Source organism: Propithecus coquereli, unplaced genomic scaffold (assembly GCF_000956105.1).
Source record: "Propithecus coquereli isolate 6110/MARCELLA unplaced genomic scaffold, Pcoq_1.0 Scaffold72, whole genome shotgun sequence".
NCBI lineage: Eukaryota > Metazoa > Chordata > Mammalia > Primates > Indriidae > Propithecus > Propithecus coquereli.
In genome coordinates this window covers 5434913-5457463 of record NW_012153285.1, presented here as the reverse complement: position 1 = coordinate 5457463, position 22551 = coordinate 5434913, and the positions used below count along the sequence as shown (strand labels likewise).

General features: G+C 39.2%; 1 protein-coding gene across 2 annotated transcripts; it reads left to right on the top strand.

Moving 5' to 3' along the window:
* The first annotated feature begins 5444 nt into the window (after positions 1 to 5444).
* Positions 5445 to 21747, top strand: LOC105824190 (chromosome unknown open reading frame, human C12orf66). 2 transcript variants are annotated; one of them, XM_012661559.1, is made up of 3 exons: positions 5445 to 5573; positions 11738 to 12023; positions 19721 to 21747. In XM_012661559.1, exons 1-3 carry the CDS (start codon positions 5498 to 5500, stop codon positions 20535 to 20537), a joined length of 1179 nt encoding a protein of 392 aa, XP_012517013.1. In that variant the 5' UTR covers positions 5445 to 5497; the 3' UTR covers positions 20538 to 21747. The 2 variants fall into 2 exon arrangements, with proteins under 2 accessions (XP_012517013.1, XP_012517012.1); XM_012661558.1 differs by having other exon boundaries at positions 5445 to 5732.
* Positions 21748 to 22551: the final 804 nt, after the last annotated feature.

Sequence of the window (22551 nt, the reverse complement as noted above, 5' to 3'; positions counted from 1 at the left end):
AAGATACTCAAGTAGTCCTGTGGAGAGAGCCCCATGTGGCCAGTGGCCTGTGCCAACTTGCTAAACATGTGAGAGAGCCACCTTGGAAGAGAATTCTGTAGCTCTAGTCAAGTCCTCAGATGACTGCAGCTGTTGCCAACGTCTGACTGCAATCTTATAAAAAGACTGAGACAGAACTGCCCAACTGAGCTGCTCTTGAATTTCTGACTCACAGAAGTTGTGAGCTAATAAATTATTTGTATTGCTTTAAGCCACTAAGTTTTGGGGTTATTTGTTATACAGCAATAGATATCTAACATATCACCATTAACAAATATTTATTGCTACTATACAAAATATCCTGCTTATGGGCTGAACTATGAGATCATTCAAGGTAATTTCTTGCTTTATAACTTTAATGTTTTAATAGTCATTAATTCTATATAACATTCTTATGAAACAATAATAATCAGCCAATCACATATTTAATGAACATCTATTAAGTTGAAGGTATTATATTATTCTAATTCCTAGAAACATACAAGTTACCAAGACTGAATCACGAAGAAATAGAAAATCTCAACAGACTAATAATGAGTAAGGAAATTAAAGCAGTAATCAAAAACCTCCCAACAAAGAAAAGCCCAGGACCAGATGGCTTCATGGGTCAATTCTACCAAACATTTAAAACTGAAGAGAAAGGAACACTTCCAACCTCATTTTACAAGGCCAGCATTACCCTCATGTTAAAACCAGATAAGGATACTACAAGAAAAGAAAATTACAGGCCCGTATCCCTGATGAACATTGATACAAAAATCTCCAATAAAATACTAGCAAAGCAAACTCAACACCACATTAAAAGGATCATACACTATGATCAAGTGAGATTTATTCTTGAGATGTAAGGATAGTTCGACATATAAAAATCAATAAATGTGATAGACCACATTAACAGAATGAAGGACAAAAATCATACGATGGGCCAGAGTGGCTCACCACTGTAATCCCAGTGCTTTGGGAGGCCAAGGTGGGAGGATCACTTGAGGTTGAGAGTTCGAGATCAGCCTGAGCAAGAGTGAGACCCCCATCTCTATAAAAAGTAGAAAAATTAGCCAGGCATGGTGGCACATGCCTGCAGCCCCAGCTGCTTGGGAGGCTGAGGCAGGAGGATTGCTTGAGCCCAGGAGTTTGAGGTTGTAGTGAGTGAGCTATGATCATGCCACTGCACCCTAGCTGGGGTGACAGAGCGAGACTCTGTCTCGAAACAACAACAACAACAAAGGTGGAGATATCATATTCCCTGATTTCTAATTATATTACAAAACTATACTAATCAAAACAGTATGGTACTGGTATAAAAACAGACACAGAGACCAATGGAAAAGAATAGAGAGCCCAGAAATAAACCTACACATATACAGTCAATTAATCTTTGACAAGAGCACCAGGGATACACAATAGGTAAAGTATAGTCTCTTCAATAAATGCTGTTAGGAAAACTGGATATCTACATGCAAAAAATAATTATACCCTATGCAAAAATTAACTTGAAATGGATTAAAGACTTAAATATAAGACCTGAAATTATAAAACTCCTAGAAGAACACATAGGGAGAAAGCTCCTTGACATTGGTCTTAGCAATGATTTTTTTTGGATATGAATCCAAAAGTACAGGCAACAAAAGCAAAAATAAACAAGTGGAACCATATCAAACAAAAAAGTTTCTGCTCAGAAAAGGAAATAATCAACAAAATGAAAAGGCAACCTATCGAACAGGAGAAAATATCTGCAAACCATATATCTGATAAGGGGTTGATATCCAAAATATATAAGGAACTCATATAACTCAATAGCAAGAAAACAACCTGATTAAAAATGGGCAAAAGGATTGGAATAAATATTTTCCCAAAGCAAACACTGAAATGGCCAACAGACAAATAAAAACATGCTCAACGTCACTAATCAATAGGAAAATACAAATCAAAACCATGAGATACTACCTCACGCCTGTTAGGACGGCTATTATCAAAAAGACAAGCAATAACAAATCTTGTTAAGGGTGTGGAGAAAAAACACCCCTGTACTATGTTGGTGGGAATGTAAATTGGTACAGCCATTATGGAAAAAAATATGGAGGTTCTTCAAAAAATTAAAAATAGAACTACCATATGATTCAACAATCCTACTCCTGGGTATATAGCAAAAGGAAATGAAATAAGTATCTCAAAAAGATATCTGTATTCCCATGTTCATTGCAGCATTATTCACAATAATCAAGAGGTGAAAACAAACTGAATGTCCATCAATGGATGAATAAAGAAAATGTGGTACATACATACAATGGAATATTATTCAGCCATAAAAAGGATGAAAATCCTGCCATTTGTGACAACATAGATAAACTTGGAGGACATTATGCTAAGTGAAATAAGCCAGATACAGAAAGACTAATACTCTCACTTATAAGTGGAATCTAAAGAAGTCGAATTCATAGAAGCAGAGAATAGAATGGTGATTGCCAGGGCTGGGGACTTGGGGAAAATGGAGACATACTGTTAGGTCTTGGAAACAGGTGGCAAGACATATTGTTAGGTCTTGCAAACAGGTGGCAAGACAGGTACAGGAAGTGGCTAAAGGTGAAGGGTGGGAACCAATCAGAATGCAAAAAAGAGACCACAATATCAGATATTTGTGACCAGAGTCCTTTCCCTGGACAGAGCATGCACAGTGAGGAGCTCCTAATGACCCTAACTGACCTGGGGCTCATTACTATCTAATTAGCATTATGGTTTTGACCCCTCATCCCACCCCCAGGTTTTTCAAGAGGATTCTGGGAAGACGCATGCAAAGAAACTGTTATATAATCCCAACCTGTCAATCATGAAAACGCAGGAAATGACAACCAATCCCACCCAGGAAAGAGGCAGGACAAACTGGTAAGCATATAAAAGACAGTGTATGCTAAGACTTCGGGGTCTTCTCCACTCATGGAGAATAACCCGTCCCTCCCTCTGAGATGTACTTTTGCTTAGCAATAAATGCTTCCTGTGTGGGATTGCTTTGTGTTTGTGATCATCACTCCATCATTGGCTTGACTCAGTACCAGTACTCATTCCTGACACTGGGAACCAACAATAAGAGAACATCAAGGGAGACCTAACAATATTCAATGTGTGTTTATCAGCACTTAAATAGTTTCTTTTGCTAGTTTGATAGATGAAAAATAGAATGTGGTAATTTTCCATTTCTTTGATTACTAGTGAGGTTGGACATTAAAGAAAAGAATTATTTATGTTTTATATTTCTTTGGGTACTTAAATATTCACGTCCTTTTATTACTGGTAAGAAATCTTGGTATGTTACGCACATTAAACCTTTGTCTGACATATATTACATATATATATATATATATATATCATGTTTTCTTGACATGTAAAAATTGTAAATTTTTATATAGTCAAGTCAATCTCTTCCTCTGTAAGTTCTTCCAATTCTTTTATATTTAGAAGGTTCTTCTCTATCTTTAGATCAACTAGTCACTTGTATTTTTTTCTAGTTTACAGGTATTTTTTTACAAATTTTTTTTGTTCCAGTAAACAAAGTGACAGTCTTTTCATATAGTTAATCATGTCTCCTTCACTATTAATTGGTTTCTTTTCCCTACTAATTTATGATACCACCTTTATTATCTACAGAATTCTATATTACTTGGGTATGACTGTGCTCTTTGTATCATCTTTCATTGTCTGTTGGTTTTGGTGTTAGTACTACACTTTTTTTGATTACTAACATCTATTCAGTCATCAAGAACCATCACATTCTCCTCCAGGAAGCCTCTCTCATCCTTCCAAAACAATATGATTGCTCCTTCTCCCCACCTCCTCTTTTTCACTTTTATCACGTATAAAAATCTGCCTTTTATCACAGTTAACAGGGTTGATCTTATCCAATTATATTCTTGAGAACAGAGAACAGGTGTACAATATATATTCATTAAAATTAGATCAGTGGGGCCGGGCGCGGTGGCTCACACCTGTAATCCTAGCTCTCTGGGAGGCCGAGGCGGGCGGATTGTTTGAGCTCAGGTGTTCGAAACCAGCCTGAGCAAGAGCGAGACCCCATCTCTACTAAAAAATAGAAAGAAATTAATTGGACAGCTAAAAATATATAGAAAAAATTAGCCGGGCATGGTGGCGCATGCCTGTAGTCCCAGCTACTCCGGAGGCTGAGACAGGAGGATCGCTTGAGCCCAGGAGTTTGAGGTTGCTGTGAGCTAGGCTGACGCCACGGCACTCACTCTAGCCTGGGCAAAAGAGTGAGACTCTGTCTCAAAAAAAAAAAAAAAAAATTAGATCAGTGGGATTTGCGCTAAAAGGTAGTGATGGCAGAACATCTCTAGTTTGAGATAAAACGAAAATAAGCAGTTCTCTCATTTGTTCAACAAACATTGCCACACTGTCCAATATGAAAAGATTGTAACGGTCAGTGAAACCTAGTCTCTGCCCTAGGGGAAAAACACATGCAAATATACGTGATTAAATACAGCCTAAGTAGCATTAAATAAGCATGTACAAGGAAGGAGAAAGGGAAAAACTAACGAGTAGCGGGTAGTGTTTCAAAGTAGTGGACACACGTATGAGCTGGGTTCATGGTGTTTCTTAAATGTCAAAGGAACATGTAATTAATCTGAATGACAAAGCGCACCTATTCACATTAATGTATCTTCATTCTGAGATCTTTTAAAGCAAGCTTAGTGTAGTTTGGGTGGGATAGGCAAGCTGAAGAGACTCGTTCAGGGTTCCACATGAAAGCTGTTTGGTAAACACAGGCCTGCGATAACTGCAATGAGATACCGGTGAGAGTTAACCGATGGTGTGTGACAGAATGAAAATCAGGCAATGGAGATAAGAGATAAACCTTTACCTATAGGGCTTCTAATCTATAAATCACTTACTTAAGTTGGTTTAAAAGCTATAAGACAATATATGTACCCTAAATGTTTGTACCCCCGTAACATTCTGGGGAAAAAAAAAGACGGACTAGGGCCCTTGTGAGAGTGAACACAATTCCAGCCACTATTCTCATCTTCCAGAGGGGACCCTCAGGCACAGGCGAGCCCAAACCAGATGTCATCCCAAGAACTGACGTCACGTACATATGACGTCATCAGCACTGACGGAGTCTCACGGGGAGGGGCCTCTCAGCTCACCTCAGAATGCAGTCAGCTCCACGGGGCAGCCAGTTGGCCGCCTCCCATTATACTCTGCGGGTCCGAACAGTCAGAGGTGCAGGAGCCCACGCGCCGAAGGAGCTCCGGAGCAGTTACCTTCCTCCCCCCCGTGACCCCGACCCGCGTCTTCTCAGATCCAGGAGCTGTCCCGGCTGCGGCGCGCTCACGAGCCCGCCGCTTGAGGCGGTCACGCACACGCACGCTTGTGCGCACGCTCGTTCCCTCAGAACCCGGAAGTGCGAGGCCGAGGGTTGCCACGTGGGTCGAGCTGGAGCGCAGCTCGCATGGGGGAGTCTATCCCGCTGGCCGCCCCGGTGCCGGTGGAACAGGCGGTGCTGGAGACGTTCTTCTCTCATCTAGGTATCTTCTCTTACGACAAGGCCAAGGACAATGTGGAGAAGGAACGAGAAGCCAACAAGAGCGCGGGGGGCAGCTGGCTGTCGCTGCTGGCGGCCTTGGCGCACCTGGCCGCGGCCGAGAAGGTCTATCACAGCCTCACCTACCTGGGGCAGAAACTAGGTACCTCCGCCCCGCCCCCCGAGCCCTTTGAGGAGGAAGGAAAGCGGGTATATTCCCCGGTCGGCAGTGGCTTGGGTTTCCTGTCTCTGTGTCACTTCTAGCCACAGGCTCGACTCGGCATTCGCAGGTCTCCTCCCACCGTTCCTTTCCTTCCCTAGGCTTCCACAAGCCCCGCCCACCGGCCTGCGCTGCAGTTAGATTGGCGGACTGCTTAGATGCTCTTTGCGGGGCTGTGCCCCAAACCGAAGGGTTTAATATTTTGCTTCGTGCATGGATTGGTGCCATAAGTGAGAAGTTAACCAGACTCTATGTCTTCGTTCTTCTAACTAGTGACGCTGCTGCCAGAGGAACAAAACTTGGCAATACAACCTAGTTCTATTAATGAACACTGTGGTCTGGCCTCTTAAAGTTAAGGCCCCTGAGAATTACCTATGGAGTCCCACCCCCTCTTCGTAGTGCCTCAATACATATTTAATGAATGAAGGAATAAATGAACTGGACAGGAAATGCAAGAAATATGCCTAACACTAGCAAAAGGAAACTTGAGGAGAAAATAGTAAACACTCCTAGCACCTCCATGTAAATCTTGCCCCTGAAAATAAGCTACAAGAGTTAATTCAACCGATTTTCACTGGTAGAAACAATGAGTAGATGAGAAGGAAATAATAGATGTAAAAGCCAAGGGTTATGCATACAAAATAATACTACTTAATAATGACAAATAATAAATATGTTCGAATCCTAGAGCTTTTAGAATCCTTTTACTTTGGCCTATTTTAGACCCTCTAATGATCAGAGGCAGGGGGTCTGGTGTGAATGAAGGGCATATATATATAAAAAATATAGAGAATAAAAACGTAAAATTGAATGTAGATTTCATTTTGATTCCCCCCTCCTTTTCCTTATATTGCCTGAAGGTGATCATGTACATTTTACTGAGCTTCCAGTAGACACTCAAGGCTCAGGGCTTTCTGGGATTCCTAACTTCTGCCATAGCTATTCAAATAATAACTTGTTATTTCGTATGTTGATTTATTGGCAAAAACTGGTCAGATAGTTCCATCTTGTGTATTTTTCCCTCCCCCTTTTACAGGGTCCTTCTCACAAATTTGCAATTGCTGTTATGGTATTATTATTTCCCTTTGTACAGATTAGCAAATTGTATATGCAGTTGTGTGGGTAGGTGATAGAGCCCAAACCAGAATACTTGCTTTTGAACTGTCAGATTGAGACTGTATCCAAATAATTTATTGAAAATGTGAGTTATAATACATATAATGTTATATATTTACATATTGTAAATACATATATGTGTTTTTATATATATGAAAATGAGGATTCTAGCTGTAATATTGAAGGTGGGTAATATTCTGGCAATATTAATATTTTGGTTGTTTTTAGACTCCTCCACCTCATAAAGAGTGGTTATTGACCTAAGTGCCATGATTCTTAGCTTGCTTTCTTTCTTTCTTTTTTTTTTTTTAACTCATTCATGGGAATTAGATGAAAGCTATGGACTTATGCCCCAGAAAAATATATGTGTACATACAATTTTGCATATAATCTGAGAAAGTTGAGTTGTATTTTCTAAAGTCTATTTATTGACTCTGTTTTAAAAATATGCTATTCTAGTTTTAGATTGTATGAGCTAGGTTTTCATGTAAACAAAACTGGCTCCCTTGTGTGTAAGAATGTGTGTTTAAGATCTTCACTGTCTCTAACTTGGGTTTTGTGAAGTGATCCTTATTGTGTAAAGTGATTAGTTCTGCTTGAACTCCAGCTGGCATAGGTGAGCCAGAGGACTATGTCTTGAAATTGGTCCACACATTTGATGCTGTGAAACTTGCCTCGGCACTATTAGGCTCCCAGGTGATCTCCTCACTTCTCTGTAAACATTCTGAAAATGGCATATTTAACTTTAATGCCTCATGACTTATTTACACATACAGTAAACTTAAGTCCAGAATTTATATTTTATCTTTGCAAATATCTTAGTTTTTTTGTGCTGAGCGTATATGATACCAGTGTGCTACAATATGACTTCACGATTATAAGGTTGATTGTCTATTTTCTTAAAACCTTAGAAAAAGAACGTGTGTGTTGCCGTTTAAAACATTCCCATGTTCTCCAACTACTTTGCTAATTAGAACACTTACATGGTTTTCTTTAAAAAGCAAAACAAGTTTATGCATGCTTTTAAAAAATTTAAAACGTGGTTCCAAAAAGTCTTTTTTTCAGCTTTCTTGAGGTATGATCGACAAATAAAAATTGTATATATTTAAGGAGTACAACTTGATGTTTTATATACATATACATTGTTAAATGAACACCACAGTCAAGCTGATTAATATATCCATCACCTCACATAGTTACCATTTTTCCTTCCTTCCTTTCTTGCTTCCTTTCATTCCTTTCCTTCCTTCGTTTTGTGGTAAGAGCACTTAAGATCTACCCTCTTAGCAAATTTCAAGTAAAAACCGAGTCTTTCTGACCTCAGTCTTGTGTCTGAGGCCTTTGCAGTGAATCTCGATCATAGATGCAAGTGGGGCCTTTAGACAAAGGACAGACCTGACAGGGAGCATTCTGTTCCTGTCTTGGCCCAATTACTGAAAGACTTTAAGCGGGGCCCTCCTCTTGGAGTCTTCGCTTTCCTTTGACGGGAGAAAAATACCTGTTTGGGAAAGGATCAGTGATTTAAATACGCTGGCTCTGCCTGTGGAGGATTTTAGAAGATCATACTCTTCTCCCCTTTGTTTCATTACTGGAGAGTTTCCTCAACCTCTGGTTGCTGAAATTTAGCACAGTAGAAAATGACTTAACTTGAGAACTGATGTTTGAAACTTGTCATTAACAAGAAGTCAAGTAAAATGCCCAAGATGTTTTATATGCTCCTTTGATATAACTGAAATTTCATAATATGAGGTAAACTGTTGAAATCTTGAGAAATAATGAGCATTTATAAGTAGGGCCTTCTGGAAATAATTAAAAAAATAATCGTATTTTATAAATTCAGAATATTGAAAAGAGAAAGAATTCGGGTGCTTCTTATTCCTTGTTTCTCAGCATGAAGGAAGGCCAGTCGCCATTGGATGTTCCAAACCAGGACAGTCAACAGATAGGATTATGTTCCTGAGAGCTTTGAGAAAAGAGAACTGTTTAAAAGAAATGTGGTGGTGGTCTCTCTTATAGTAGTTTCATTTTACTTGGTTTCACATACTGGTTGGTGTTCATTGATAAGCTTTTAAAGGTATTCTTTGTATTTATGTTGTATTTCCATTCTCCCAGATATGTTGTATTTCCATTCTTCACCAGTAATCTGGTGAAGGTAGGTGTCCACTTTTTTTCCCCAGAAGTCCTAGAGACAGATGGTATCCCTTTTTCAATGCAAAGTTAAAATTTTCACCAAGGCCACCCTGTTTATCATTGTAAGTGAGTACACAGTTGAGGTCACTTAGCTATCTGTTAAGTAGATAGCTGTTCTTTTTATAGTACTTAAAGTTCCCAATTGGCCATAGAATTTTAGAGGCTCAATTATGTATTATTGGGAGTTTTTTTCCTTTAAATGTCAGTTATAAGTAGAAGAGAAAGGAATTAGCATTATTGAATATATGCTTCGTTCCAGGCACATTACATACCAAATGTTATTTCATTTTGTTTTCTTAGCAGCTCTGTTACTACTTTTATGTTAAAAACAACAACTGCCAAAACTCAAATTGGCTAAGTAGTTTGCGCATCACACAGCTCATAAGTTTGGGAGCTGGGATTTGAAACCAAGTCATTCAGACTTCCAAAGCTTTTGGGTCTTACATGATAGTCTTATTACCCTCCTAACCTAAGAGGTTTTGTCGTAGATGTAGGCACAGAGGCCTATTTATTCTATACATGCCACACAACAAAATTGGCAGACCTGGACTGAACATAGATGGGCATGGGAGGAAGGCAGAGCCTACAGGGTACAGTCCCACATGGCATGTTGGTATCATGATTGGTCCACCTGTACCATATGGTTTTGATGCTATTAGTAGGAGAGAGAATGTGTAAACTACTCAATCTGTTTAGACAGTATCTTGGAGAAAATACTTTTTGAGTACCAGAAGTTTGGAGACTCACCATTCAGATTTGCCCAGGCCTGAGCAGTTACCAAGATGTGGAACAGTTTTATTTATTTACTTATTTATTTATTTTTTTTAAGAGACAGGGTCTTGCGCTGTCTCGCAGGCTGGAGTGCAGTGGCCAGTCATAGCTCACTGTAATCTCAAATTCCTGGCCTCGAGCAATCCTTCTGCCTTGGCTTCCTGAGTTGCTGGGACTATAGGCACATGCCACCACTCCTGGCTATTTTTAAAATTTTTTATAAGGATGAGGTCTCACTATGTTGCCCATGCTAGTCTTGAGTTCTTGGCCTCAAGCAATACCCCAGCCTCGGCCTCCTAAAGTGCTGGGATTACAGGTGTGAGCCACTGTGCCTAGCTGGGAATTTTGTTTTAAAACCTGGGCTAAGGATTTCCTAAGAAGCCAGACTTCCAGTGCTAAAACCTAGAAAGTCCTGAGTAAACTGGACAAGTTGGCCACCCTAATAGTAAGAGATGTATGCTTCATTTCTTGAAACAAACCAAGCAATGACAAAATCAATATTTTGAAGTGGTTCATTTAAGAGGATAATTTACCAATGCCTTGATAAATAATAATCTTTATCCCTAATTACAGTAATATGTTTAGATTAGTAAACATTTCATTCATTCAAGCATTCTGGGCTTATTAGTAGAAAATTTAAGCTGTCACCCATCTCTGAGATTTTTTTTTTTGAGACAGAGTCTGGCTCTTGCTTGGACTAGAGTGCCATGGCGTCAGCCTAGCTCACAGCAACCTCAAACTCCTGGGCTCAAGCGATCCTTCTGCCTCAGCCTCCCGAGTAGCTGGGACTTCAGGCATGTGCCGCCATGCCCGGCTAATTTTTTCTATATATTTTTAGTTGTCCAGATAATTTCTTTCTATTTTTAGTAGAGACGGGGGTCTCACTCTTGCTCAGGCTGGTCTCGAACTCCTGACCTTGAGCGATCCTCCCGCCTCGGCCTCCCAGAGTGCTGCATCTCTGAGATTTTTATATATTTTTAGGAACCATTGTTTTAAACCTGTCCTATTTCTTTTTATTCTCCTAATGTCTTGCCTCTGGCCTTTTGGTGGGGTGCAGAATTGTTTAAGAAAACATCTATGAAGCTGGTTCCGTAATTAGAAATATAGTTGATCATGTGTAAATACAGAAATAAGTAAATGATGTCTATGCTATTTGATCTTTTTTGACTGTGTAAAGGATGTTTTTTGTCTTAGTTTTTTACTAATTTCCTTTAGAACCCCTAAATTCCAGCGGCAGTTGTTTATTACTGGTTCCTGGTTGTAATAATTCACAATGTGATGCTTATTATATTATAACCTATAGTGTCAACCTTGTCAAAATTTTCTTCTTTCCCCTAGGATCCTGGTACTCTGTTTTCTTATATATGTGTGTGTATTCCATTTTCTAGTATGGCTCAAATGATAAAATCCAAAGGAAGATGTAACTCTAAAGCAGAAATGAAAAATTCTGGTTTACTAGGAATAACAACAGTGTTTCATAATTCGAGTGTTCTGTTTTGTTTTAAATATATTTATGTGAAAGGCAGGCTTTTTAGATGCGGTTGATGTCATTTGCTAGGTTAATTATGCTCTGAAGTAAATCTGGGTCCTCTTTGACATGGGGTGGGGAGGGAGTTAGTGCATGGGTGAGCAAATTGTACACAGGTCCATTGCTACACTCGTAAATTATCTCAGGCCTTTGTTTAACTTATTCCCCAGTGAAATTATGAATCATAAAGTATTATATCCCAAACATAGGAGTCAGAATATGGTAGATGGAAACTCATTGAGCTCGGCGGGTTTGGATTCTTTCCTTTGGGAGGCTGGGAGGTGTTTGGTACTTCTGGCTTCTCTTTCTTACTTGTGATGTGCTTATGTCATTTGCCTGCCAGGGGGCCAGTCTTTCTTCAGCCGGAAGGACTCCATCCGCACCATCTATACTTCCCTGCATAATGAGCTGAAGAAGGTGGTGACTGGCCGTAGTGCCCTGGGTGGGGCTGCTCCCCATGTGGAAGAGCTCCTTTCCCACCTGTCAGAGCAGCTCTGCTTCTTTGTTCAGGCTCGGATGGAGATTGCAGACTTCTATGAGAAGATGTACACCCTCAGCACACAGAAGTTCATCAATGCTGAAGAGCTCGTTGGCCTTTTGGACACTATCCTCAAGAAATACAGCTCCAGGTCAGTAGCGGGGGGAGGAAGCAGGGAGGGTGAGAAAGGGGCAACCCTCCCAATCCCACACAGGCTCAGAGTTTTTTTCTACACTGTTATGAAAATTTATGATGAACTAACTGTGAAGGAGAAATAGCTGTATTACATTTTATACATAGTAATTAATCATCGGGTATGCATTAGGCACATTCTTTGGACTTAGTTAATACCCTGCTGGATGGATACTTCTCTTAGTAATAGTGAAAGACTAAGAACGAAGTAATCCTTAAAAGTTGTGTTATAACTGGTTTGTGTTTTTTTGGGTTTTTTTTTTGAGACGGTCTTGCTCTGTCACCCTGGGCTGGAGAATGTTTGCCCCAGGATAGCTGATACATGTCAGCCATAAAAAATTTTGTGAATGGTATCATCTTTCAAACGATGAAATGCTTTTGTATTGAAACAATTAACAAGCATGATGAATATACTATCTAATCCTCTGGCCTTGATTTGAGTTGCAGATGCTGTGTGAGTTATTGCAGTGTCCAATCTGCTTTGAGAGATGAATAGAAAGCATGGTTTTTTTCTTCTGGAAGCTAGCTGTATTCAGATAGGAAGATGTTCAAAAGAGGAGAGGCTTCCTCTTTTGGTAAACTTATTACATTATTATTATTATTTCTACATTCTTATTTAAGAATCACAATCATTTGTGATGTTGCATTTCAAATTAAATTATTAACAAATCAAATTGTATTAATAATATGATTAATTATATATAAAAGTTTTATTGTGTACCATTTAGAAGAAGAAACATGAGTTTAGCTTATATTGGGTCAGAGTGTCCTCTGTTCCTTGAATACTTTTGAGGAGAGGTAGAACTTGGGTTGTTGATAGGCCAGGTACAGTGGCAGCCACTTATACTCTTAGCATTTTTGGAGGCCAAGGCAGGAGGATTCTTTGAGGCCAACAGTTTGAGACCAGCCTGGGCAACATAGTGAGACCCCATCTCCAGGAAAAATAAAAAAATTAGCCAGGTGTGGTAGTGTGCGCCTGCAGTTCCAGGTCCTGGGAGGCTGAGGTGGGAGGATTGCTTAAGTCCAGGACTTCAAGGTCTGCAGTGAGCTATGATCGTATCACTGCACTCCAGCCTGGGCAACAGAGCGAGACTCTCTCTCAGGAAAAAAAAAAGGAAAAAAAGAACTTGATGGTTTTTTTTTTCAAGGAAGCATCCGTGGAACATTTTCTGATTCTGTAGAATTTGTTTCACATTTATTTACCTAACTGTTTTATATAGTGAGCATAAAAGAAAATTCTCACTGGTCTTTCTGTTTCATGATTAAACCAAATTTGGAAGATAGATTATATAAATGAAAATTAATGTTTATTCTCCTAAATTAAGAATATAATTTTAAGAAATAATGCTTTTAAAGAAAGAAGTGAGTTATCAGTTATTCATTCTAGACAGTTGTTTTTTTTTTAAAAAATCCCTATGGTATGAGAATAATGTATTAATACTGTTTAGTGATTTTAATTTATTTAATCATAATTTTATAGCTAAAATTTAAGGAACATTTTTTTAAAAAATTGATCCACATAAATTTCTGTTTGCATTTTAGGAAGCACAGTTTGTTGATCTGAATGCTTTAATTGACAAATTTTTCACCAAAAGTAGAACAATGATTTATTTAGGCTTTATGCCCTTTTCCTTCAAAAAAGGATTTGTGGTAAGACTGTTAATGATTCATTAGTTGTAGGTATATACTTCAATGAGGTTAATTATTGCCCACTGAAAATTTTATAAGCAAAACCAGTACTAGTGCAATTTCTGTGGAAAGTATTCTCCCCTAGGCATTTGCCATGCCTAGATCTTAACAGTGAAGATTCCGGCAAGGTCTTCTGTGATCTTGTCCCAGCCTACCTTTTCCAGTGCATCTACTACCCCCTTCAAATGCCTTAAATTGCAGGCAGATTCTTAGTAAAAAGGAAGAAGCTTCAACGAGAAATCATTGAGGATTTTTAAGCAGAAGCCAAAAAACAGTCTATAGCCTCATATGTTCCCCTTAAATGTTGCCATTTCCTACCTTTCTGCTTTGGCTTCTGTTATTTTTTTTTCTTGCTTAGAATGTCTTTGCATTGTCCTGTCATGGGTCAGTTTAGCTATTGCTACAATAAATCTGCGTAACAAACCACCCCCGTATTCACACTTGGGGGTTTGTAGGACTACTGGAGGTTGGTTGACCTGAGCTGGGTTCACGTGGGAAGCTTGCTTAGCACTGTTGGGCTTGCTGGGCTTGGCTCTTTGCCACGGCTTTGTGCTTAGGTCTGCGCCACCTGTATTCACTCTGAGCCCAGGGTTGGAGAAGCAGCTACCCGGTAGCAGTGTCCAAAGTGCCAAAGAATAAGCCCAACCAAACTCATTTTAAGCCTTTGCTTGCATCAGATCTGTTAACATCTCTCAAGCGAGTCACATGGCCCAGTCCATAGTCCAGGGATGGAAAGTATGCCCACTTCTGGTGGAAGGGGCTGCAAAGCTACATGGCAAAGGGTGTGGAATCAGGGGTAGGAGAGAATTGGGGTCAGAAAATCAAGTCCCTATCTTCACATGGCTAAATTCTGCCTATTCTTTTTTATTCTTTTTTTCCTTTTTTTTATTGTGGTTAAAAACAAAAGCATAGCCGGGCACGGTGGCTCACGCCTGTAATCCTAGCACTCTGGGAGGCCGAGGCGGGCAGATTGTTTGAGCTCAGGAGTTCGAAACCAGCCTGAGCAAGAGCGAGACCCTCTCTCTACTAAAAAATAGAAAGAAATTAATCGGACAACTAAAAATATATAGAAAAAATTAGCCGGCATGGTGGCGCATGCCTGTAGTCCCAGCTACTTGAGAGGCTGAGGCAGTAGGATCACTTGAGCCCGGGAGTTTGAGGTTGCTGTGAGCTATGCTGACGCCATGGCACTCACTCTAGCCCGGGCAAAAGAGTGAGACTCTGTCTCAAAAAAAAAAAATAAATAAATAAAACTTACTATCTTAACCTTTTTGTTTTGTTTTGAGATAGGGTCTCACTCTGCCCAGGCTAGAGTTCAGTGGTGTGATCATAGCTCAATGCAATCTCAAACTCTTGATCTCAAAGGATCCTCCTGCCATACCTTCCCAAGTAGCTGGGACTACAGGCATGTGACACCATGCCCAGCTAATTTTTCTACTTTTTGTAGAGACTCTGGCTGATCTTGAACTCCTGGACTCAAGTGATCCTCCCACTTCCGTCTCCCAAAGTGCTAGGATTACAGATGTGAGCTACCATGCCTGGCCCATCTTAAACTTTTTTATGTGTATAGTTAAGTATATTATTATACTTATTAAGTATATATATAATATATAAGTATTAAGTATTATACTTATTAAGTAATATTATACTTATTAAGTATAATATTAAGTATATAGTGTCAAGTATATTCACATTCTTGTGTAGCAGATCTTTAGAATTTTTACATCTTGTAAAACCGAAACCCTATGCCCATTTTTCATCTTGCAAAACTGAAACCCCATACCCATTAAGCAACAATTGCCCTTCTCCCAGCCCCTGGAAATCACCATTCTATTTTCTGTTTCTATGAGTTTGACTGCTTTAGATACCATATATAGGTGGAATCATACAGTATTTGTCTTTTTGTGACTGGCTATTTCACTTACCATAATGTCCTCAAGATTCATCCATGTTGTGACAGAATTTCCTTCTTTTTTAAGGCTAAATAATATTCCATTTTATGATATACCACATTTTCTTTACTCATTCATTCATCAGCAGGCATTTGGGTTGCTTCCACCTTTTAGCTGTTCCTACCTACTCTTCAAGCATGTGGTTCAATTCCAATGCCATCTCCTTTAAGGCTTCCACAATCTGTTGACCAAAAGGAATTATTCATTCCTCTAAACTGTTATTTTAAATATATCCTTCATAATAAATGTATTAGTTTCTACTTAATTATAAATACCTCCTACCATGGAAGGTCCACTAGGGCAAACCTCTGGCTAATTTTTTGTATCTTTAAAGTATTGGTATCTAAGAACTACTAAACTAGTTGTTTTAAATAAAAAGACATGACAGCTTTTTTAAAAAGTTGTAAAATATATATAACATAAAATTTACCATTTTAAGTGTGTAGTTCTTTAGCATTTAGTGCATTCACATTGTTGTGCTACAGACTTATTTTTAATTGGGCTTGTGACTTCTCACATGCATGAGACCAGCATACTACTTTTGGAAAGAACTCCATGGTATGGATTTGTGAAGGAGAAAGGTAGTGTTTCTGAAGTGGAATTTTATGTCTCATTACAATATTATACAAATATGTCTGTTTTTATATTTTCCTCTATTCTGTGCAGTCTGCCTGCCTTCCTTCCTCCCTCCCTTTTCCTCCCCTCCCCTTCCCTTCTTCCTTTTCTTTCTTTCTTTCTTTAGAGTAGATATTCTCTGCAAATAGTTCTTAGTATATTCCGTGTTCAGACTCTTTCAAGCTTGCTGCCATAGCTTAGGTGTATATTTTTGAATTACAACCATTTAACAGATCCTCCTGTAATACGAGTTGTGAATAGCTATGAGGCACACAGCACAGAAGAAACAGGGAAATGATACATCATAATACTAATCTCTAAGTCTTGGCAGACTAACATTAACATAAATTTTTAGCTCTTCTTGAGGATGAAAAATAGCTTCGACATTCACATTTATCTTTAATAAATGTTGAGCATTTAAACATTTTTAGTATATAGTATGGAAGAGCTTGTTTAGAATTCTTTCTGAAGGTTTGTACAGGGAATCCATGTCCTCTTAAGGAAAGCATTGGATATAAATGATGATTTCCAGCAGAAAGCAGTAGAAAAATAACAGTAGTGTTATTTGTGGGGGTACAATTTTCTCCAATCTCATATCATTCATTCTATGATTACCAATCTTACTGTGTTCATAGCTCCTAGGCAGATTTTCTTGATAGCCATAATTATAGAAGATTGTGATACTTAATGCTCATAAGTGTCAAGGAGCCTAAAGGCTAAGGTGGTAGCAGACTTTGTTACAATTTGAAGATTTTGAGACTTCTGCTATAATGGGGTTTTGTGTGTGTTAGACTTTCTTAATGTTTATTCCAAGACATGTAATGTCTGAAGAGTCCATATTAAGCACATGAGCTAGAAGATTTGAGATCTGATTAACTTTCTGATTTTTTGAGTTTATTATTAGACTTAACCTCACCAGTATTTTAGCTTTCCATCTTGAAATACATTGATGTAAAATATGGGTAATAGATGAAAACAATGTGTTTACTTTCACCTGAATAACTACATTTTATTTGTCACATGACAATCAGTTTCTATCTTATAGTGTCCAACCTAGTATTGGCTCTCTTAATCATAATCCCTTTAATTAATGTTTAAATAGATCCTTTTAAAGCCCCTTTTAGAAGACATACTTGGGATGATTTTTTTCTAATTGTTTAATTAATAACCAGTAGTTTCCTCTTCTCCAGGAGACAAAACAGAGCTGTGTGAGAAATGTCTGTCTCATTAACAGTGAAATGATTAAATTAAATGGGCTCAGGCCTGTAAATCATCTACAGTAGTGCCTGAAACATAAGATATGCTCGATAAATGCAAGTTCTTCCCCCTACCTTTAAAATGGGGTCACTTGCTAAGATGATGCTACAGCCTCTCCAGGTGCTTTGGATCTTTAGGAAGAGTGGTAAGGGCCTTGGATTTAGGCTTCTTAAGAAGGAGCGTACGCCAGGCCTGGCAGACGTTAGGCATTTCTCAGAAGGAAAAGCTGAGCAAGCAAGCTCTGTGCGGTCCCTACAGAAAGGACTCTCCTTAGCCATTCTATCCTGTTGTTGCAGAACTTCCTTCAGATCATAAACAACAGAATCAATGAGGCAGCGACTAGGATTCAAATCTTAGCATAGTGGGTCACCACATTTACTGATTTTCCACTTGTGCCATATATTCTAGAGATAAAGGAGTGAAGGGATTAGGCAGCACTTACTTCTGCGCAGGGTGGAGCTTAAACCTGGATAGCCATATGTCTCAGCTTGCCTGGTAAATTACACGGTCAAGCTACTGAAGTGGAAGACAGGTGTTATGTATACAGGGGGACCTGACCCACTTTGGGAGTGGACTTTTCTAAGGAAGTGACTAAAGAAGAGACCTGAAGAATCAGGAAGAAGTACAGTATTGATGAACAAGGGTCATGTTCTCATTTGCCTAGGGTCTTTGCACTTGCACTTTTCCCCTATGCCTGGACGAGAGGACAGCCCCACATCTTGTTCTCTTCCCCCCCAATATTACCGTTACATGTGAGGTAGAACAGTGTTTTACAAACAGCAGGTAGCAATCCATGGCTTATAAAATTTATCTGATTAAAAAAAAAATATATATATAGTAGAAAATATCAAGACTACGTTATACATGGCAAGAGTAAATATGAAATAAAATAAAACTTATTTATATGTGTATATGTACTTGGTCACAATCTAAAGTATATTTCTTACTATAGGTCATAGTCAGAAACTTTTAAAAACACTTTGTCTAGGACAAATGGAAGTGAAATCACACTACTATCCCGACCTCCTTATACTATCATTGCATTTTCAATTATTTCCTTAATATCTGGAGAAAGTGAAAATAGTAGGAATGTGGCTCAAGTTGAAAAAGAACCAGATTATTCAATGCCTTGTAGGCCTTTTTATGGATTTTGGGTTTTTTCTTAAGATAAATGAAAAGTGAGAAGTGGTAGCTCACTCTTTCTTTTCTTTTCCTTTCCTTTTCTTTCTTTCTTCTTTTCTTCCTTTCTTTCCTTTCTTTTGACAGGGTCTCACCCTATTGCTCTAACTGGAGTACAATGGCCTAATCATAGCTCACTATACCCCTGAAGTCCTGGGTTCAAGCGATCCTCCCACCTCAGCCTCCCAAGTAGCTGGGACTATGAGCATGCACCACCATGTTGGACTAGGTGTTTTGTTTGTTTGTTTGTTTATTTGTTTGTTTTGTAGAGACAGGTCTCTCTATGTTGCCCAGGCTGGTCTCAAACTATGGCCTCAAACAATCCTCCCGCCTCAGCCTCCCAAAATACCAGGATTCTGGACCTAAGCTACCATGCCCAGCCCAGCTATTTCATATTAAGCCACCATTTTGTTTTTAACCATGATTAAATATGAAAGGAATTTGGGGAATAGAATTGAACTAGGCTGTCTGATAAATGCTATATTTCTTTAATAAATATTTATTATCTACTGTGTTTCATATATAAGTTCATAGTCTGTACTTTCATCTGCGAAATAGGGTTAATAATAAATACCTCATAGATATACCATGAACATTAAGTGAGTGTGTATATATTGTAATTTTGATGATTATGTTAATCATGCAATTCCCAGAATAAATAAAATGAACTATAGCTAACAACTTTTCTGTTGTTGGAAGGAAGGTAGCCACTACTTTCATTTTTTTTTTTTTAAACACCAGGCTATTTCCACAGGAGAATATGATGTTGACATAATTCTGAACTGGTGAAGTTATATTAGAATTTTTAAATAAATCAACATGGAATTCTTCCATCTTTCCTTCCCCTGCCCTCGAATGTAATATTATTTGTCTGGCCTCATTGTTTCTTTGAGGATAGAAAATGTCAGTGTTACAAGTGGAGTAACATTTCCACTTATCTCTATTAATTCCCCTCCCCCTTTAGATTTCACCACCCAATCCTCAGTCCTTTGGAAAGCAGTTTCCAGCTGGAAGTCGATGTTCTGAGTCATCTCCTGAAGGCCCAGGCCCAGGTCTCTGAGTGGAAGTTCCTGCCATCTCTGGTTAACTTACACAGTGCTCACACCAAGCTGCAGACCTGGGGCCAGATCTTTGAGAAGCAGCGAGAGACCAAGAAACATCTGTTTGGAGGGCAGTCTCAGAAGGCCGTGCAGCCCCCACACCTTTTCCTTTGGCTGATGAAACTCAAAAACATGCTCCTTGCCAAGTTTAGCTTTTACTTTCACGAGGCACTGAGCCGACAAACGACTGCTTCAGAAATGAAAACGTTGACTGCAAAAGCTAACCCAGACCTTTTTGGAAAGATTTCCAGCTTCATCAGGAAATACGACGCTGCCAATGTGTCCTTAATTTTTGACAACCGAGGTTCTGAGAGCTTTCAAGGTCATGGCTATCACCACCCTCATTCCTACAGAGAGGCCCCTAAGGGCGTGGACCAGTATCCAGCCGTGGTATCTCTGCCCAGCGACAGGCCTGTCATGCACTGGCCCAATGTCATCATGATCATGACGGACCGCACTTCTGACCTGAACAGCTTGGAGAAAGTGGTCCACTTCTATGATGACAAAGTTCAGAGCACCTACTTCCTAACCCGCCCAGAACCTCACTTTACCATTGTTGTCATTTTTGAGTCAAAGAAATCTGAGAGAGACTCCCACTTTATTTCCTTCCTCAATGAGCTCTCACTTGCCCTTAAGAACCCCAAAGTGTTTGCAAGTCTGAAACCTGGATCCAAAGGTTAGCAGGTGATTTGGGTGAAAGATTTTCAAGACTAGAAACTTCTTAATTGCTCTAATGGTCGACAGTTACCTGTGATTAGAGTTTATATCTACTCATTCTTTTTTCAGAGCTAAATTAAAGACAAATCCTCCTGAATTGTGTTGCACACTTTATAAGCAATTAAAGCCAATTGAATGAAGTATCCAAAGAGTAATCTAGGAAGCAGTCATGGGCTACCATGTATCTCCATGGTATGGCAAAGGAGTTTCAGTGTTTTCTTCTATTTTCCTGTATTTCATGTAGACTGAGTATTTATTGGCCCTTGATTTTTCTTTCCAGATGTTTTTTATTGTTCTAAACTTTGTGTTCTAATGCAATTCCAAACACCCTCTCTCTTCTGCTCCTTCCTGGAAGAGTAATTGGGATAAGTTATTAAATGGCCTTTTTAGAATTAAGGATTGTATGTTTTCTATCTCACAAATTAACAAATTAACATGGAGTTATTTTATGATTCCGACCTACAAATTAATATTTTTGATGCCAAAATTAGGATCATGGTAAGAGATTTATATCAGTTACGGAAATCGAAGGTATATCAGATTGATAGCACAACATCAAGTTTTAACAGTTCAGAAGATCCTTGTGGCAACTTTAATAGCCCTGCGTTCTCTTGGGGTGATCTACACAGCTAACTGCATTTGGTTTTACCTTTATAAAGTTTGAATTTTTCACTTTGTTTTAAAGTCAGCATAAGCCATCATGTGGGGTTTCTTCATTCTTTAGCGTATTATCTGCTTGGCTTTGTGTTTATCACTTTTCTGCTGAAATATATGTTTACGTTTGGCTCCACTCCCCAGTTATTTTTAGGCTTACAAGCGTGCAGTCTCGGTTTTTCAGCCACTTTTAGATACTCGTATAATGTAGCCTACTTTTATAAAATCAAAATGAAGGTCTCGATACCTTGTACTTGTTAAAAATCAAGTGTACATTCAAAAGATCTCTTCATAGTTGAGTAATCAACTCAGTACTTAAGCACCTCTGAACTCGGCTTTCCTGTTTGCCTCCTACAAATTATGCTTAGAAGCAGCGCCACATCTTAGCACATGCAGCCTGATCCCTTTCCCTCAGTAGGTATCCATGGGGAAGTAGATGGATCAGTGAAGGCATGACGGGCTGTGGAGACCTTCGCTCCTAGATTATTGATTCAGAATGAAAAGAAGCCCCAAAGAGTAATTGAGTTGTTACTACTTGATAGTTCCTTCAAAGCTTGTGTAAGGGCCGGGCGTGGTGGCTCACACCTGTAATCCTAGCACTCTGGGAGGCCAAGGCTAGTGGATTGTTTGAGCTCAGGAGTTCGAGACCAGCCTGAGCAAGAGTGAGACCCCCGTCTCTACTAAAAGTAGAAAGAAATTAATTGGACAACTAAAACTATATAGAAAAAATTAGCCGGGCATGGTGGCGCATGCCTGTTAGTCCCAGCTACTCGGGAGGCTGAGGCAGGAGAATCGCTTGAGCCCAGGAGTTTGAGGTTGCTGTGAGCTAGGCTAGTGCCACGGCCCGGCCCTCACTCTAGCCAGGGCAACAGAGTGAGACTCTGTCTCAAAAAAAAAAAAAAAAAAGCTTGTGTAAGATGTAATGGTCAAATCAGTCTTGTTTCTTGTGATTGTATGGAGCCACTGTTTTGCTGAGCGTCCACAGCAAGCATGCCAGCAACGTCGGCAGAGACTAGAGAGCCCCTCTAAGTCCACGTAGGAAGCCTGCCCGCCTATTCTGGACTGCCTGGTACAGGGACCCACTGGCCTGTTTTCTGGGGAAAACATGTTTTTCCTTTCTTTCTTTTTTTTTTAAATAAAGGTCATATGATTTGCAAAAAGCAAGTTTGCTTTAAATGGAAAGTAGTGATTTACCTCTGCATTTTATTCACTCAGGTGCTATAAAAATCTGAACAGATTTTACAACATTGACCTTACATAAAAAATTGAAAACTCTTGGAACAAAACAGTCAAATCATTTTCCTTCCTTTCGTGTTTTGTCAAG